Below are 19,759 nucleotides of genomic sequence, written 5' to 3' on the forward strand. Positions count from 1 at the left end.
CTGGCTCGAGCATTTCAGAAATATACTGACAGAATGGTATTAAAAACATCCACTGAGCATCATTTCTGCAGGTGGAAACCTTACTAATAAGAAAGGTCAGAGGAGATAGGCCAGACCAAAACAGAAATCTTAGGTTATGTGTCCTCATGTTTCTGTACATTCATCTGTTTTCTGTACATCCTGCACCTAATTGACTGATTAGATCATTTGCATAAATGAGCAAGTATCAAGGGTATTCCTAATAAAGTGTGGTTTCTAGCAGAACCAAGTTATTAATGTAGTTAAATTTTAGGTTTGCTGAATTAGCTTTATAAATAAGCCTAACTATCTACAGTATCTATCTATCTATCTATCTATCTATCTATCTATCTATCTCATATATATATATATATATATATATATATATATATATATATATATATATATATATATATATATATATATATATATACAGTACAGACCAAAAGTTTGTACTACAAAAATTGTAGAGTCACACTGAAGGCATCAAAACTATGAATTAACACATGTGGAATTATATACATAACAAAAAAGTGAACTGAAAATATGTCATATTGTAGGTTCTTCAAAGTAGGCATCAAGAGAATGCCAAGATTGTGCAAAGCAGTAATCTAAGCAAAAGGTGGCTACTTTGAAGAACCTACAATATGACATATTTTCTGTTGTTTCACACTTTTTTGTTATGTATATAAATCCACGTGTTAATTCATAGTTTTGATGCCTTGAGTGTGAATCTACAATTTTCATAGTCATGAAAATAAAGAAAACTCTTTGAGAAGGTGTGTCCAAACTTTTGGTCTGTACTGTGTATATATATATATATATATATATATATATATATATATATATATATATATATGGGTAGACAGATTTAAAATTAAAATATAAAAAAAAATTAAATACAAATTTTTTTAAAAAATAATTACAAATGAATACATTATAAATCACTTATTATTTTTATAAATTCCATAAAGTTAATTGAATAAGTTTTTTCAAACTTATTAGAAAAGTTGCGAAGGCACTCGTTGTATGTAACTATAAGTGGGGGAAATAAATATATATATATATATATATTCACATACCCAGTGGTGGGAATTATTATTTGATTAGTTTACTGCCTTCCAAAGAAATGAACAGTCCAGAATTTTAATGGTAGGTTTATTTGAACAGAAAGATAAAATAATATTAAAAAGTCCATTAAAAAAAACTATTTAAAAAAAGGTTATAAATTAATTTGTATTTGATCTAGTGAAATAATTATTTGAGCCCCTACCAACCATCGACAATTCTGACTCCCACAGACCCAAATTAGTCCTGTGCCTTTAGGAAATAATTCATTTTTTGTATAAAAAAACACCCTTAACAGAATCAATCTCTTCATTCAAAGCTCTCCACCACCATAGGCAGGACCAAAGAGTTGTCAAAGGACATCAGGCACAAGATTGTAGATTTGCACAAGGCTGGAATGGGCTAAAAGACCATCAAATTGTTGCCTTCGCCATATGTTTGGGTCATTGTCCTGCTGGAAGACCCATCTACAACCCATCTTCAGTTTTTACGCTGAGGCCAGAAGGTTCTTTTCCATTTCTCTGCCTCCAAGTCGATTTGATGCCAAAGAGTTTAATTTTGCTCTCATCTGACCACATCACATTCTCACAAGCCTTCTCTGAATCATTCAGGTGTTCACTGGCAAACTTCAGACCAGCCTGTTCATGTGCATTCTTTAGCAGATGAATCTTTAGCAGAGATCTTGTGATTTCTTTGTAAGGAGGTAAATTTACAAAATCAGCAGGGGATCAAATAATTATTTCCCCCACTGTATGTATATATGCCCCCTTTTGCTGGCAAAACAGTCCTGACCCATCGAGCATTAACATCATTAACTTCTTTAGCAATTTGAGCTACAGAAGCTCGTCTGTTGGATCAGACCACACGGTTCAGCTTTCGCTCCCCACGTGCATCAATCACGTGAACCTTGTCCGCTCATGACCCTGTCGCCTGTTCACCACTGTTTTTTCCTTGGACCACTTTTAATAGATACTGACCACTACAGACCAGGAATCCTCACAAGAACTGCAGTTTTGGAGATGCTCTGACCCAGTTGTCTAGCCAACACAATTATGAGAAAGAGATAATCAGTTTTTCACGTCACTAGTTATAAGGTTATAATGTCAATGTATTGGCTGATTGGTGTATATTTATTTTAGTGAATGACTGGAAAAATGTTCTGTGGACAGTGGAGTATAAATTTGTCTATGACAGAAGAACCTATTTAAGAATAGGAGAGATGTTAGCAGACTGCCTCTCACCAACAGTCTAAAAGGGAGGTAGAAGTTTAATGGGTTGGAGGTGTTTTGGAGCAGGAAAGTATTTATTCCTGGTGAAAGTACTAACATGGCTACCTTCCAAAAAAACCAAATTCACCATACAACAAGATAATGACAAGAAGATAATAAACCAAAGCTTCCGCTCCTGGACAAGGCCCTTAAGCTTTCTCTCTCTCTCTCTCTTCACTTCGTTATCTTGTGTGACATTCAGATTTGTAAAGTATCTTTATTCAGTTTGATAGAAGTGAAAGCGAATAAAAAAATATATAAACAAGTTAAAAAAAAAAAATATTGTTACAAAAAGAATGCACATTCCGGATATTAACGGAACTGTGGAACGGTGTTCGTGTTGCATTACGGACGTATTACCGATGCACACGCGTGGTGCGCGCTTGAATCGAAAACAGCACCCTTTACCACCTGCCTTAATAGTTGTTTAGATTCGTTACTTGTCATTAGTTGTAAAATAATGGAAAGCGACATACTTGATGGACTGGATCAAGTTGGGTACGTAATAGAATACATTTTGATACCTTTGTTGTTGAGTATTTGGCACGTTAGCAGCTTAGCAACGTTAGCTAGGTGCGTTAGTCTGTGCTGTGCAAAGGGAACTGATAATAACAATAGTTGCTGTTTTAGAAACGAAAAGAACTGTTTACAACTTAAAAGTATGAAGTCGAGTTATGATTCGTTAAAAAACACCCCGTGTGATCAGCTAATTAGGCTAAGTACACCTTAAATTAATATGAAAAAAACTGAAAATCTGTTTTCTGGGCACTGAAGCAGCACTGTCTTTTTTAAATATTGCTGCTGCTGACTTGTAGACCATACTGTATGTATATATATTCCACAGGTACAGTGGTTCCCTTGATGAAAAGACGCTTTCAGCGGCATGTGAGCAAGGGTTTTACTCTCAGGAGTTTGCACATGTGTGTACATGGATATCATCAAAACTTCACCAGCACTGTGATGGCAAGGATCAGAAATCGGAAATTATAGGTAATTTTTACATCAAGTATTTATGCTTTCAAAAGGCTCTTAGAATAGTAAGATATAAACCACGACCCTCGTCTTTTGCTTTTTATACTAACCTCATAAGCTTACACACTTTTAATCCAAAATGTATATTTACAGAAGATCCTGAAAAGGCAAATCTCGAATTAAGCAAATTGTTGAAAGAGCTGTCCTGTCCATATAAAGGGCTGGAGGCCGAACTGATGACCAAAAAGGAGCATCTGAAAATCCTTTGTAAGTTTTATTACCCAAATGTCACCACAACACTGTCATTCAGAGTTACTATTTTTATTAAACAGTGTTGTGTTTGCAGTGTTTTTAGTATCAGAACTTCAGGCTGCACAGATTTTAACAAGCAGAACGTCTCTAGACAAAAAATGTGAGGAGAAGACCTCGCCTCTTCAAGACCTCCAAGCAATTTGCAAAGTGCTAAAACTCCCAGAGACAGAACAACAGCAAACAACAGACTTATTTGCAGATATAGAAAATGAGGTAAGTTTTTAAATTAAGTTTGTTTATTCTATATGAGCTATCACAGTGTTAATCTATATACTCCAAAATCTATCTTTGGCTTGTGACAACAGTATAAAGCATTTTGCAGGGTTTTTTTGTTTTGCTGTGTCAATGTTGAGCACTTGTTTGCTTTAGGTAAAGGTTTTGCTGAAGAAAGTTCCAGAGAATCACATTGGAAAACCAGTATTAAAGCAGACCCTTAACAGTGAGCAATGGGTAAGTATTTCACAACAGGCTTTAGTATTACAGAATAGCAGCATAATAGTGAATATTTGTTTTAGAAACTTGTTTCTATAACTTAGAGGTGTGCATTTGTGGAACCCCTAAAAAAAATATATATTTTTGACCATCTGCAATAACAGATAGTTAGTTATGAAGATTAAAGGATTAAGAAAGACCATATTCATTAACAGCATAGCTGTTTAAATTACCAACAAAATTTGTATCAGTATAAATAAATGTTAGTGGGTTTCAGTCATATGAACACCGCCAGTGTAAGTGGCGACATTTTATGGATTGTAAGTCCTAATAATTGACTTGTTTTTTACCCTCAGAGGCAGCTGGAGAAAATGAATAGTGTTCTTTTGGCAGACTATGAGTGTCGCCGGCGCATGCTGATCAAACGCTTGGATGTTACTGTGCAGTCTTTCAGCTGGTCAGACAGAGCCAAGGCATGTTAAACTGCAGCTTTCTGTTATTTTTCTGTCATTGTTTGTGTTTTGGCACCACTTAGTGAAGTATTGTAAAAAGTTTTGAGTTTAGGGTCAGTAGAAATTCATATGCAGTATTCATTTACCAGGCCATTTTATTAGGAACACCGTAGTAACATTGGTTAGTATGACCCTTTGCTGTCAGATCGGTTTCATTTCTTTTGTAAAATGGATTTCATTTAATATCAGAAACAGTCATTTGCATCACATAATTGCTGCAGATTTGTCAGATGCACTTTAATGCTGTGTGTCTCCTGCTTTACCACACCCCAAAGATGCTCAGTGGACCATTGTAGTACACTGAGCTCATTGTTGTGGAACCAGTTTGAGAGAATTTCTGCCTCTGTGACTTGATTAGAGTGAGAGTAGCTATTAGCAGATGGCATGCGTGTGGTCAGCAGCACCACTCATATACTGTGGCATTCGAATAATGCTGCATAAAATTGGTTTTATGGGTGCAGTCTGTGCCAACAAAACACTCCCCACACCATTATACCACTAATACCAATCTGAACTGTTAACACAAGTCTTTTTAGGTTGATGATCTCTGGCTGTTGATGCCAAATTCTAACCCAGCCATCTGCATGACACAGCAGAAATTCAAATTCGTCAGACAAGCTGACGTTTCGGTGCGCTTGTGTCCACTGCAACTTCATAGTCTTGTTTTTGGCAGATATGGGTGGACCGAGATATGGTGTTTAGCTATTGTAGTCTGTGTAATGCAATGCTTTTTTCCTTACCACAGTTTTGGTTATTTGACTTATTATAACTTTCATGCCAGCTCAAACCATAATCATATTTTTTTTTTTTTGATGTTTGATTAAATCATCAACTTCTACTTGTGTGATTTATGCATGATGCTGCTGCCACATGATTGCTTGATTGGAGAAGTGCATACATGCCCAGGCTTACAGGCGTTTTTTAATTAAGTGGGCAGTGAATATCAGCCGAGTAAATTCCATTCATTCCTTTTTATCAGGCAAAAACTGACACAATGGCCAGAGCCTATCAGCCAAAGAGACACTCACTAACATTAAAATCATCAATAAGCCTTGCTCACCTCCTGGCTGCACGGGACGATATCTGCAACTTGGTGAAAAGTACCAGCAAGTCGTGCAGAGAGAGGACTGCCTGTGCTGTAAACAAGGTGAGTGCAAATCAGATTGTGGCAGTTCAAGCTTCTCTGTATTTTTTGTGGTGATGTATATATTTGTGATACTTGGGTGGGTACAGGGGGGAAACAGGAGACAGGTTTGCAAGTTTTTTTGAATATGCAAAAATAAATAATTTCACTGTTCAGTAAAGTAGAGTAACAAGTAAAATACAGTACATGTGACAATTAAAAAGCATCTTTCTTTCTTTCCTTATTTCTTTCTTTCTTTTTTTTTTCTTTCTTTCTTTGTGTTAAATCTCTTTCTCACCAGATAGATATAAATATAAATATATATACACTTTAGTTTTTGCAGTCTCAATGAACCCCCATATCATGTTGATATATAATCATTGAGTGTCTTTATTTTAAATCTGAACAGTAATAGGCATAAAGGAATTGTAGTTGGTGTCTCCCAGTGGTGGACAGTAAGGAAGTAAATGTAATTTGTTACTTAAGTAGCTTTTTTGTGTATGTGTACTTTACTGAAGTATTTCCACTTTAACTTCACTATATTTTAAAGTTAAATATTTTACTTTTTACTTAACTACATTTTACAAAATCAGTCGTTCCTTTCTATTTATCAGTGAAAAGAATTTAACTGGTCAAACATGCAGCAAGCCACCAATCAGAGTAGAGCGCGCCCTGTTTTAAACTAGTTTCGATAGCCGCTTTGTGGTATCTACTGATCACCAACATACAGTTCAGCATCAGTTCAACAGCAAGCAGAACATTTTGAGAGGAATAAATGATGGAAGAAACTACAGACTCTAACTTGCCACAACACAACCTAAAACTTTTTTTTAAGTGGTTGAAAAGACGGGTTTGGGCGCATGATTATTTTAATGGATATCAAACAGTTTTGATTAATATCATTCTATTAATAGATTGGTGTGCTAAGAATAACAGTCTTTTCACATAAACTGAGTTGATTTTGGAAGAGTCTTGTTACAAAAATTATATTAGGAACATTACAGCCATAATAAATCAATAAATACAATTTGTATATTTAAGTTCATTTAAAGGCAAATACTTTTGTATTTGAGAGCGTTTTTACTACAGTAATAATTTACAGAGAGTCTCTACATGGTTTGTGTACTTTATCTACCATTGGTGTCTGCAATTTGTAAGCTCTGTCAACCATTATTTAAAATAAATTCCCATGTTGCATTAAATAGTATAAATTCAGCCATTCCTCAGCTCAGGATTTTTCTGTTTGCCAATTAATCCCCAGGTGCTGATGGGAAGGGTTCCTGATCGAGGTGGAAGACCCTCAGAGATTGAAGCTCCTCACCCCGAGATGCCGCCCTGGCAGAAGCGACAAGATGGAGGAGGAAGAGGACGAGGGGGTGGTGGATATGGAGGCGGAGGACACAGAGGTGGATATGGAGGAAGCAGACATGGGGGTAGAGGATATGGAGGAGGTGGACATGGGAGTGGATGGGGCCAAGGTGGAGGTCGAAACCAAGGGAGAAGGGGCGGTGAAGGGGGTTATTATCGTTAATAGTTTTTTATTTATTTATTTTTTTTTACTGACGATAAGTACAGTATTTAAATGAACATGCATATGATTAGGTGTGTTGCATTGTTTTTTTGTGTCTATCACAAATATGTTCAGAGACTGAATGTGTCCTGAAACAGAAAACATAAACGTATTTAAATTACTCCAGTGCAATGCATTGGTTCAGATAAAAAAAAAAAAAAAAAAAAGCAAGAAGGTTATAGAAGTAGAGTTAATAACCTACAATACATATTTTTACATGATTTTGAAAATAGGAAAGGTGAGAAACATGTCTGTTATCTTATACGGATGTAGTTAGCTTTGTTTTTATGTTAGTTTTCGAGGGCACATTCACTTTTTAAATTCATCTTTTGTGGTACTTGCATGCACTTTTCATTTTCAACTAGACATGTGTAATGGATCTTGGGGATCAGCATTCTGTTCGATTAGTTTAGAATAATGAAGACATGACGTTGCTATAACAGGGCAGCACTTTGTCCAAATAAAGCTGCTACAATCCAGCACCTCTGCAGGTGACATTTATTTTATGATGCTTTTATTTGTTTTGTGCATTACTCAAGTTTATTCAGTTGAATAAATGTGTTTCTGATAAATCCATAACACACTACTGGAAAAGAAAACCGATTATTATTTAAGAAAATCCATGTATGTCAGATACTGCAATGTCAAGAAATCTTTTTGCCGGTAGATCAGTCAATAAACTTTAATGTTAATTAAAGTCTGTGAGCGTTTCGAATTGAAATGTAGCACAAAGTCTGCCAGTTTTTGGTAGAACGTTTGTGTGGGCAAACAAAACAATTTGTTAGATCTTTTATTTCATCCATACAAAAGCTCCAAAAAAAAAACACTAGTAGGTGGAAGTCTGAAAGAAGCTTTTTTTTTTATTATAGTAATTCAAATAGCTTGTTCATATGATGTCATGCTTGAAGAGGCAGCAAAACTAGATCTGAATTTGTTCTATGCAAGTGTCGAGAAAAGCTCCTTAGGTATATTATTTGGGGATTTAAAAACCGACCCGAGCTGAAAACACGAACATGCTGGTTTATTGCTGAATCTGAGGTAAGAGCACTTGAAACTGACTTGCAGCTGAAGCCTAAATGCTCCTCATTACTTATAAATAATACAAAATAGGCTTGAAGTGACCACCCATGTAGTGCAGGGTACATTTAATAATAGAGTATTTATCAAAGGTTTGTTCAGCCAAAAGGTAAAGCCTTTTTAACGTAACCATATACATTTTTTACAATATTTTTCAATCAATATTCTTTACTAACTTTTTTTATTTAGATAAAGTTCACTGGTGAGCCAGAGCCTATCCCAGTAACACTGGGCATGAGGCATTAATACACCCTAAAACCAAATTCATGTATACATACTCCTACTTGTTTAAACCTAAGGGCAATGTAATGTACCCAGTACACCTACTGGAATGTTAATGGGAGGTGGCAGGAAATCAAAGAAGCCAAATAAAACCCATATGGACATAAGGTGAACATGAAAACTGCAGATTAGTAACCTGAGTTTAGGATCAAATGGGGAACGCCGGAGCTGTAAAATTGCAACATTAATTGCTACACCACTGTGCCCTTAAACATAATCTAGTGTCATAACTAACATATATGCATATATCATAATACCATTTCCTTCTCTGATGCTTCAACCATGTTTGTAGAATGCTTGACTATAATACTTTGATACTCTGATACTGCTTTCCCCAGAAATAGTAGGAGCTTTGAATGTTTTAAATGTGCAATATAAAACAATTAAGTCATTAATGTTGATATCTACAACGCTGATTACCCATCACGCATGGTGCCTAAAGCATGGACAAAATAAATATAAAAAAAAAAAAAAAAGGTCACATATCAACTAAAAAGTAAGTCGGTTAAAATAAACATAATTAATCAGAAAATTAATGTTCACAATTGTACAGAATAAAATGCAATAATAATTCTTCGTGTTTGGAAGAAAGTGTGAAACCATAGCCTACAATTTGAGATATAAATAGGATGAATAAATATTAATCTACATTACATTTTACATCTGTTATAATCATGCATATTGTGCTCAGATCTTGTTTTTATTTATGGCATAACGATACAGTCAATGATATAATTAGGATCACAAAATTTTTTTGTTAATTTAATGGAAGATTCACACAAAACTTGCCTATAAACTGGTAAAATTTGAACTTGCTTAACATTTCTTTCAGTAAACCTAAATGTTTGTTGTATTTAAGTAGAATATTTTGACAGTGCGTTCATAATATACACTCAAATTATAAACTGGACATTCTGAGTGATTCCAGATTTGTTAATAATCGTTCACTGTGACAATCCAAACGTTCTCTGTGACAGTAATGGCCACATCTCCAGTAGTATTACTGAGTCATTTCCATGTGGACAGCAATAGCTCAATGGTTAATGTTCCTTATTGTGAGTTTGAATACCTGCTATGCATAATGTGTGGATTCTACATCTCTTATATGTCACTACCAAATAAGTTGCAGGCCGCTTCTGTGGAGGAAGTCCTAAAATAATGCATGTTTAGATTCATAGTATATAACGGTTTTATCTGTATTAAGAACAAGTTTATTGCATTTCTCATAAATCATGACAATATTAACAACTGGTGTGAAACATCAAAGCAAACCAAGTAAATTTTTCCAGGTAAAGAAATAATAAAAACTCACAAGTGGAAAATTGTTTGTTATTACACCATCTAACCCACCCCAGACATTTTGTTGTTACCGAATACTAACAAATAGGCTAAATACACAAAACAAGCTGATATTTGTATGCAATATAACAAAAAAATCATGCAAACTACTTGATTCAACGTTGAAACTAGAAATTATTTTAACAAAATTAACTTTTGTGAAACTATGGATCCATAGGTGTTAACGTAATCACCAAGTCATGGTATTTACACACACATTTACTGTGTATTTATCTGCATTTGTTAATTTGCACAATTGCTACTATTTGCACTGTGCAATGACAAAGTTGTATTTCTATATAGATATAAGTTCTTACAGTTCCAACACTAAATAATGCTGATGTGGTTATGAAATAAAATGCATCAACTACAACATCATGGCCTTATTTCAGGTATCTGTCTTCAGGGTTTCTTTCTGTTTTGGAACACACTGGCAATCAGAATAACCCATAAAGCCATAACCTTTGTATCATAGCAGTGTAGTGTTTGAATTGAAGGATAAACTTAAGCTGCAGTGGATTAAAAATTTTAAGCATTCAAAACAATTGTAGGAGAAATACAGCAGTGGTTCTGAAGGGGAACACTTTCTTTTATTTTAGTACAATGGGGGAAAAAACACTATAAACAAATAAAACAATTATTTAAAAGATTTCAAAATTGCCCTTTTGCATTTTGGAAACAAAAAAGTACAAATTAATATAGTGATATCTTCTTATTTGCTCCATGTTCTTCAAAGTCTATCCCAGCCTTTAAAAAGTTCCAACCATTCCAGTCCTGTAGCTGAGTGTTGTGTTAGGAATAAATGGACCAGTAAATGATATTGAAGAGGGTGTATGCACCAGGAAAAATGACCCGTGAGTACTTGTCTATGGCATGAGTGTCTATCCAGATGTTGACGTAGCTCCTCAAGCTCCTCACCTGACTGGTGGTCTGATTGTCTGCTAACGTGAACTGAGCAAAGATCCTCTCCTGTCTCACTGCGTTCTCTGGCATCCCATAGTTTCCTGTTGTGCTTTGGTCCACGTCACTATAGGCGGTAGTCACCATCATGTTCTCATCTGGGTGCTCTATACCACATGTGCAGGGTAACTAAAAAGTCAGAACATTAACAGAATGAATAGTAGTTGGGTGGGTGAGTCGATTCTTATCTTTTTTTTTTAATTAAGAGCATCTATGTGAAACATTTCTGGAAAGCAGCATTGTATACAATCAACCCCCGATCATTCGCGGTTCGGAACTCGCAGCTCGGAAAATACACGGGTTCTCATTTGGAACCTAACTAACAGCAAGTTGTGGAATATCTTAAAATACCGAATGTTTAGGAACTTTAGGAATAATATTTTAAACTATGTATTTGGTCAAATATTGTACACTATTACGTTCCGGGGACCCCGCAAGTTCCGGGGGACCACTGTAATGGGATCAATAAGATAAACCATTTTTTTTAATCAAGTGAAATCATTTGCTCAATCAAAACTCTAAACTGAGGATCTATAATTTCTATCATTCCTGTAAGTTCGAATGAACTTTAGCCAAGAGGCAGATATTGTGCCTGGCATTAAAAAAAAGGTAACATGAAATTTGAACTAATACTGCTTTTTGTGCAAAAAAAACAAGTGTATTAATGTTGCACCTGTCTAAAACTTCGTGTCCACTCACTTGCTCTCGAAGCTTCCTCTCTGTGCGCTCCTGCACGGTGGTCAGGTAGTTGACAGCCGCATACTCAATAACAGAGAGAAACACGAACACAAAGCTGACCCACAGGTAGATGTCCACTGCTTTGATGTAGGACACACGTGGCATAGAGGCATTGACGCCGGTGATGATGGTTGACATTGTAAGAACCGTAGTAATACCTGAGTGACAGTAAACAGCTGTATAATGGCAGTATGATCTTTTAAGATGCTCATTTTTTATCTTACAGTATGTACAATTTTTTTACAGCAGAAAAAAGTAAATAGAACCAACGAAAGGGTGAAATAATGCAGCAGTAATAATTAGTCCAAATCATAACTATTTTGGACTGGAATAACAGTAAGTTGTGTTACTGCACTCTGTCAGGTTTAGGTTGAAGTATGTTCCTTTCAACTAACCTAAAGGTACTCTAGCAGGAACAGCCCTGCGATCAATCCAGAATGACACCCAGGACAACATGACCATAAGCGTGGCAGGGAAATACGTCTGCAGCAGAAAGAAAAAGATGTGACGCCGGAGGGTGAAGTGGATGTACAGCCTATTATACCAGCCTGTAAAAAAAAAAAAAAAGTTTAGTAACATAGTGGGTGCCAGTTTTCAGAGTAACAGTAACACAATATGAGGGATTACCCGTGCTGCTGTAGAAAGCCAGCTTTGTAGTTGTGTGAAACTTTTGGATGAGAAACTGGGACAGTGAGATCTTGTCATCTGTGTTCAAAGACTCGTTCCCTTTCTTCCAGTACAGCATGAGGTCATCATCAGTGTATGCATCTACAGTGGTAATTCAACAGATTTCTTGGTCACTACTTATTTTGCCTTTTTATTTTTTTTGCATGGCTTGTCCAGTTAATTAAGTATTGTATACCCATCCACTAACACGTTCCTGCTTTGGCTTTCAAAATAACACATTTCTGGATGTTCTTTGGGAATAAAAAATAAAGCAGGAATAATATGTGCTTTATCAGCTTACCTATTTATTTGATAATACTGAGCTTCAGGGACTATTCAGGCCATTGAAGCATTGGCAACTTTTTGAGTTGTTCCTGTAAACTTTTATAGTACATTACTAGTATTTTGGATGTTTCAATACACTATGCCATATATCTGTTTTTCATTGGAATCACTGTGTAGTAGTAAAATGCCACACTTTAATTCCTGCCTCCATTGCTGTATGTTAGCATATCTTTGTACCTTAGCAGATCTGTGCAGCCAAAACACAGGTCTAGCTGATTACTATCTTTGACAAGTGTGAAGATATTTTCCATCTTTTTTATTATAAGAATAAAAAATTTATAAAAATTTATTGTGTTATTGCAATATACCATTACCAACTTAATTCTTAGAAACTTTTATTTTTCCTCACCTGGCAAAAATATTCTACCAGCTTGACCAGTTTGACGGCTGACTGGTCACACTAAGATGGATTTTTTTTGCTCCTAATGCCACATTCACTGGTTCAGATCATAAATTAGATCTGTAAATCAGCATGTATTAGTTCACATGTATAGTTGATGACAGGAGCTGTGACCAATGAACTGGCAACCAACAGTGATCACTGTAACTGCTGTACTCTAATTTATTGTCAGTGAAATCTATTAAATATTTCACAATAATAAATAAATAAATAAATAAATAAATAAATATATATATATATATATATATATATATATATATATATATATATATATATATATATATATATATATATATATATATATATTTTTTTTTTTTTTTTTTTTTTACATACAGCTTTCTATCTCGAGTGAGCAGGTTTGTGTGTCCAGGGGGAAACGACTGAGGTCCATGTTGCACATGGCAGTGACTGTTACTCTGTGGAACACAATGACATCATAATTTAATTCCATATCCTTGAAAATATCATTGGCACAATCTTGTAAAATATTCTTGATGTACCTAGGTAATATTCGTTATTTTCCACAAAGTATTTGTATGACTAGGTAACAATTTACCATGCTTTAAGAGAATGCAGTTATATTGCAAAAATGCTAAAGCTTTAAATAGTGTTAAATTGTGTTTACATTTTACAACTAATTAGATTGGGGTTTATTGACTTCATTAGTGTATTAGAATGGGGTTTATTCACTTAATAATCTATGTGAGAGGCATAAATAGTTAGTGTCTCTTGATTGCCACACTTTGCAGGCCATGTTCCCTCTTTAAGCCTCACTTCTAGGAATGAACTGAGCTACAGTTGACACCTACATGTAGTGTAGCTGCTAGGTGTGTGATCATGAGGAAAGGAAAAAAAAAAGAGAGAAGAGAAGAGAAGAGAAGAGAAGAGAAGAGAAGAGAAGAGAAGAGAAGAGAAGAGAAGAGAAGAGAAGAGAAGGCGATTGCTCAATGATGCTGTCCCTTGCGGCACGATCTGAGGTCCATGAGTTCAATATTGAGTGGAATGTTCTAAATTTAACTAAAAGTGGTGTATTGTGGACAGCAGTAGCCTGCAGGCAGGAACATTTGGACATAGTTGTTTGCTCTCCAGCTGATCCCTTCCTCCTGCTGCTCTGCCCTGAGCAAGATGAAAAACCTTAAAACTGCCACAGGATCTCTCTTTGCATGAAATAAATAAATCTAAACAAACTAAAAATGTCATTCGGTATGATGATAATAATAATAATAATAATAATAATAATAATAATAATAATAATAATAATAATAATAATAATAATAATAATCCCACATGGTTGGAGCAATTGTACCGTAAACTGTAGAGCACATTTCCATCTGGATAAACCCGCAGCATCACGTTGTCTGTTGTAGTGTCATGGATGAAAGATCTTTTCGAGTGAACAAAGAACATGTCTGGGACCCAAATCTTCTTTACCAGCCTGCTGTCGAAGGTCATGCTCTGGTTGTTAGTGCTTGGAAAGGAAAGGCGCTCATCTTTCCAATAATGTCTCAGATAAAGAGTCATAGTGAAGTCCTAGGGACATAAAATTACAGCATTATGCACCACAATTGGCTGATGTTGATTATCAAAACTACATGTATGTAGTTTTCACATTCTTCACTACATTCTTCACATAAAATTATGCCACTCTGGTTGATGATTCAACTAGTATTTTTCAGTACATTGTTAGGATTCATTTAAAATACCCCTAAAACCCTGAGAAATATAATTTTTATTACATTTATAATTTAATGCATGTAGATTGGTATTCAGGGCAATTTTTTAACAAAACAAGTCAAAAGTTTCTATTTAAAATGAATACCATCTACATACCTTAAATATTAGAGAATTAAAGGCTGTTTAGAGTAATGATGTTACAATACCATGCCCAACCTTTTTAGCCACAGAACATGCATTAGCTGAGATAGCTGACTAGATACCATGTGACATTATTACAGGTTTAGCAGAGAACATCTAAGAATTGAGATTCAATGATGTAATTCAACACTTAAATTTTATGTTCATAGGTCCTGCTATTTATCTGTCAAAGTGCAAAACAATTCATACCCAGATTACCACAGCTATTACCGAGCAGGTCTATAAGCTTACAATGTGTTTTCCTTGTTATTTAAATTCTCGAATACATTATTTCTCATTTATTTTATAAATTAGTTCTCACCATATCAACCTCAGAGATGGTGTCAAGACTCTCAACCTGAACATCTACCCCTACTGGTATAGGAGGTCCTGTAAGTGCAAAAGTATAGTAAATAATACGATTATTACAAATGAAACTTTGAGTAATTATATTCTTTACAACTCTGTAGGGAAAAACGTTTCCGCAAATGATCAGGATTTGATATTACTCATGGTACACAGGAATTTGTTCATTTTAGTTTTTGTCTCTCATAATAATAAAAAAAACTACAGTGGATCAAAGTTCCCAAAAATGGCTTGTGATCATGTCTCTGTTTTGCCTTAACTAGGCCATTTTATAAAGCAGTCATCAGCTGATGTAAAATTGCTGGTATAATATCTTTTTTTGTAAGAATATACTGATATATTATGGTTTCTGCTTTCATTGCAAAATGCTAAAAAATGTCCACACATGCAAATGTTTTATCCAGGTCACCATGTACAGTAATCATACTAAATCCCTGTGAACTGACCATTCAACCACAAACAAATTGTTCAATCATGCTCAGCCCGGCAGTATTCAAATATTACTACAGAATCTCGGCCTTTTATCAGTGTATTCATTCTGTTCATTCTTGTCAAGCAGATTAGCATGTAAATTTAGCTTCACATTCTCAGACACCAGTCTGAGTGCTCCATATATATATATATATATATATATATATATATATATATATATATATATATATATATATATATATATATATATATATATATACAATTATTATTATTATTATTATTATTATTATTATTATTATTATTATATATTATATATTTTTGTATAAATTTAGCTTCACATTCTCAGACACCAGTTATGGCTATGAGTGCTCCAGATATATATATATATATATATATATATATATATATATATATATATATATATATATATATATATATATATATATATATATATATATATGAAACACACAAACAAACAAGCAAGCAAAACAAACAAAAATTCAATTATATATATATATATGTTTCATTCTTTATATAGTATGTACCTGAAATTTAAGCCTGAGTTTGCACAGAATGTCTCAGCTCCCTGTTTTATTTACTCTTATTACTGACTGATACTAAGCATTTGATTTTAAATATATATATAAAAAAAAATAAAAAATAAAAAACAGACTTACCTCCAAATGCTGGCCTCATTGTAAAGTCATGGTCTTCTATTCTTAGTAATTGTTCTGATTTTGTCACAGGAGATTTTGTTAGATCTGGACTTCTTCTGAAAATTGGACTGTTTTAGTGATTAAAAGTAATGAATATATTTTTTTATTATTAGCAAACAAATCTTTGTTTTTCTTTTTACAATTATTTCACTAGATGAAATTATATCTAGCACATTTATTTAATATACTCTGTATACCATTTATCTAAAATCTTACATTATATTATATATTTAAAATATACAATTTTATATGTATAAAATATATAAAGTAATTCACTGACATGGGTTCATCAAAGCTTAAAAGTTAAAACATAACATTTTAACTTTGTGAGCTCTGTGGGAATGTAATAAAAATCAATGTGCCATATCTAAAACTCTAGATATATGTATATAAATTAACAAATACATCCATAATTCAAACAGCTCTTTTTCCAGCTAGATTTATTTTCTGGAAGTTCAAATAAATTTAAATTCAAGTTCAAACTTCAAGTAAAATGAAGCAAAATCTCCGACCTGCCAGACTTGTGAGCTCCTCTATTTACCATTTCTAGTTCTCTCCGAGACCTACACATGAAGGAAACCAGGTCACATTATTACAATTACACTTTAATAACACTTTGAAAATTACAATTGTGTGTGCTCTTATAAGAAAATAATGCATTTGTATTATTTTTTTTTATTTATTTTACTAAACTTTTACTATTTTCATATTAGCAGTTTATGTTTCAGTAATAGCCTATCCTGAAATGTTTTGTTCCTTGTATACCACCGCAATTTCTTTTTACTAGTTAAAGTCCATCCATCATCCATTTTGAATTACATCTAATATTGTGAAATGTCCACAAAACAAGTTCCTGTTATCGCTTATTCTCGCAGCAGCCTTTCTTTTATTCTCTCACGTGGAATTAATATGACAAATAAGTAGCTGGTCAAGTTTCAGAGAAACCGCAAAGACCTTCATGATTAAACCTTTGCCATGTTACAAGATTATTAGGAAGTGCCGAAATTCTAAATACCTTATTCAAAATACCTAAATACCTTAGCAATTCGCTGATTACATGTTTCATAAAAAACTGTTTATATGAAACATTCACTACAAATACTTTTGTAACTATAGCTATAGCTAATGTATTAATGATCATGTATTAGTATGAGCACAATTTAATATAAACCTGGGATTTGCCTAAACTACTGTTAAAGCTGTTAAAGGAAATTTATCACTCCCTTCTGACCAATCATAGGCAAGAATTCAATACAGTTATGGTATACTGCTCAGAAATTAAAATTATTTATACATAACCTATGGATTTGTTGGTAATGAACAAAAAAAGCCTTGCATGCATAAGATTTAAAAGATCACAGTACATTAAAATGAAAGAGTAAAATAGATTACTGGAGGAACAAGACTATATCAGGCAGTGGAATGCCAAGCGTTAAGTGATATTTGATATAATCTGAAATGATAAAGGCAGGGTGTTGCTGTTTGGGAAGAAATAGAGAGTGTTGTGGTAACAACTGCTTTTCCGTTCTGTCCAACTCAGCAGCTGGTTACTAATCCCTTTTGGCTTTAAGGTCTGTTTAATCCACTCCTATATCAGTGAACAAATCTGCAGGTCCACTCACTTCAGGATGTGCACTGACCTCCACATATATTTTAAATATGTCATCACTTGAAATACTAATTTTTGTGTAAAAAGCTGTGTGTAAATATAGAAAAAGATCATTTTCAACAAGCTTATTTGCAAACTGCCATTTAAACACATTAAGAGGCTATGAGTCTTACTAGTATTACTATATTACTATGTACTACATATACAAATCCTCAGGTTATATAACAAGCAAGGTGAAGCAGATTTGATTAAACATATTGTTGCTGTCAGGTATTACCATAAGTAATGTGTTCCCAATTAATGGATATTTGTGCAGAACACAAATGGTGTTCCTGGCCATTGCAACTTGTGTATTGTAATTTTCAATCCTTTGAGAATTTTGTGGTCTTGGTCATACACCAGGAGTTTACCATGCAATTATTTTTGTTTATACACTAAAAGAAAAGTTAAATATTTGGATATAGGTCAATTTAGGTAAGATTTTTCATTAGGATATTAAGTGAAATCAAATGTAAAATTATTATGCTTACTTCTATAACCTTGCAACTCACAATGAAAGATTCGATTTTTTTTGTGGTAATTTATTTTTTTCTGTAAATGTACAAGATAAGTACACAATCCAGCTTTCTGTTTATTGCCCTGAGTGTAGTGGTTTATGAATGCTATCCATAGAAACAAATTTCCATTCCAATCATTAATTTGTTTGTTTTAAATAATTTTATATTAACACAATACAAAATACTTATTTGTGACAGTTTACACTTAAGTTTTCAGTAACAACTTAAACTATGCCACAGTGGTGTTAGAGCATCCCATCATAGGGAACCTAGGGGCATTTTTAGCATCTCCATCATCTCCATCTCTATGCATGTATCAGGAAGTACGAAGAAAAAAAGAACACATAGAAAGTCCCCACAAAACATGGGTAGAACATACAACGAAAGAAAGTAAGCTAAGCCTAGGCTCAGACTCAAATCAGGGACCAAGAACCTGAGGTGTCAACACTACCCAATATGTTGTTCTATCAAACATATTTCTATCAAACGTGCCTTGTAAAAAATAAACAGAAAGGTGTATTAGAAAAATTGCTTTCCATATGTTCCTCTTTAACTGCTAATGATAAATATGACCTAAGTCTGAAGTTTGTGTTTGAGATATCACTTTAACACTTAACATGTAGATGATCAAGTTCAATAAGTAACATATTCTTAACAATTAAAACTATACTATTTAGTAAAGTTATTGCAAACAAAAAATATACTTTTATATACACAAACACACAGAATTTTAGTGAGCAAACAGCCACTTTACCTGCTTTGTTTATAGGCCTCAGGTTTATAACCTCTCTGGTGGAGTGACTTCCCAGCAGCACCCATTAAACAAATATAGATCAGGAAAATTACAGCATCTATTTGCATAGTGCACATGGTCCTGCAATCACATCCAGTCAGACTCTACACACAGATCCTGAATACACAGCCTTGGACATTCTCTTTTAGCACAGGAGCCAAGGAAGACCACACAACTCAGCCCTCACTATAAACACCACTCAGTTCTTAATCTCCCCACTGGGAAAAGCAATTTTCACTAACCCATAAATCCCTGAGCGTCAGCTGGCACAGTTTTGATCCCTCCGGTGGTGGATGTGTTGCGTTCACCGCCCGAACCAATTCTCCTAATGATCCAGTGTACTGAATTTAA

At 34.1% G+C, this 19,759-nt stretch overlaps 2 protein-coding genes across 4 annotated transcripts; one reads left to right on the forward strand and one right to left on the reverse strand.

Moving 5' to 3' along the window:
* Positions 1-2,689: 2,689 nt before the first annotated feature.
* On the forward strand, positions 2,690-7,754 carry fam98b (family with sequence similarity 98 member B). Of its 2 annotated transcripts, none has more exons than XM_083545601.1 (8): positions 2,690-2,852; positions 3,199-3,344; positions 3,480-3,593; positions 3,673-3,851; positions 4,008-4,088; positions 4,427-4,543; positions 5,562-5,729; positions 6,967-7,754. In XM_083545601.1, exons 1-8 carry the CDS (start codon positions 2,815-2,817, stop codon positions 7,234-7,236), a joined length of 1,113 nt encoding a protein of 370 aa, XP_083401727.1. In that variant the 5' UTR covers positions 2,690-2,814; the 3' UTR covers positions 7,237-7,754. The 2 variants fall into 2 exon arrangements, with proteins under 2 accessions (XP_083401727.1, XP_083401728.1); XM_083545602.1 differs by having other exon boundaries at positions 3,483-3,593.
* Positions 7,755-10,535: 2,781 nt separating this feature from the next.
* Positions 10,536-19,626, reverse strand: LOC310728308 (gamma-aminobutyric acid receptor subunit rho-1). 2 transcript variants are annotated; one of them, XM_083545597.1, is made up of 10 exons: positions 19,370-19,626; positions 16,962-17,012; positions 16,411-16,505; positions 15,258-15,325; positions 14,388-14,611; positions 13,415-13,497; positions 12,298-12,438; positions 12,066-12,218; positions 11,632-11,828; positions 10,536-11,061 (listed from the first exon to the last, which is right to left on the reverse strand). In XM_083545597.1, the coding sequence occupies exons 1-10, from the start codon at positions 19,483-19,485 to the stop codon at positions 10,765-10,767; spliced, it is 1,425 nt and encodes a 474-aa protein (XP_083401723.1). In that variant the 5' UTR covers positions 19,486-19,626; the 3' UTR covers positions 10,536-10,764. The 2 variants fall into 2 exon arrangements, with proteins under 2 accessions (XP_083401723.1, XP_083401722.1); XM_083545596.1 differs by having other exon boundaries at positions 16,411-16,517.
* Positions 19,627-19,759: the final 133 nt, after the last annotated feature.

This window comes from Silurus aristotelis, assembly GCF_946808225.1.
Source record: "Silurus aristotelis genome assembly, chromosome: 6".
In the NCBI taxonomy this organism is placed as follows: domain Eukaryota; kingdom Metazoa; phylum Chordata; class Actinopteri; order Siluriformes; family Siluridae; genus Silurus; species Silurus aristotelis.

What these genes read in the sequence shown, in the direction of transcription:
- LOC310728308 (XM_083545596.1), bottom strand. Translation starts at nt 19,485, where the DNA reads ATGTGCACTATGCAAATAGATGCTGTAATTTTCCTGATCTATATTTGT. An exon ending in AATGAGGCCAGCATTTGGAG is followed by an intron (nt 15,326 to 16,410) that starts GTAAGTCTGTTT and finishes TTGCACTTACAG; the next exon opens with GACCTCCTATACCAGTAGGG. An exon ending in CCATCTCTGAGGTTGATATG is followed by an intron (nt 14,612 to 15,257) that starts GTGAGAACTAAT and finishes TTATGTCCCTAG; the next exon opens with GACTTCACTATGACTCTTTA.
- fam98b (XM_083545601.1), top strand. Translation starts at nt 2,815, where the DNA reads ATGGAAAGCGACATACTTGATGGACTGGATCAAGTTGG. An exon ending in TCAGAAATCGGAAATTATAG is followed by an intron (nt 3,345 to 3,479) that starts GTAATTTTTACA and finishes GTATATTTACAG; the next exon opens with AAGATCCTGAAAAGGCAAAT. An exon ending in CTGCCTGTGCTGTAAACAAG is followed by an intron (nt 5,730 to 6,966) that starts GTGAGTGCAAAT and finishes ATTAATCCCCAG; the next exon opens with GTGCTGATGGGAAGGGTTCC.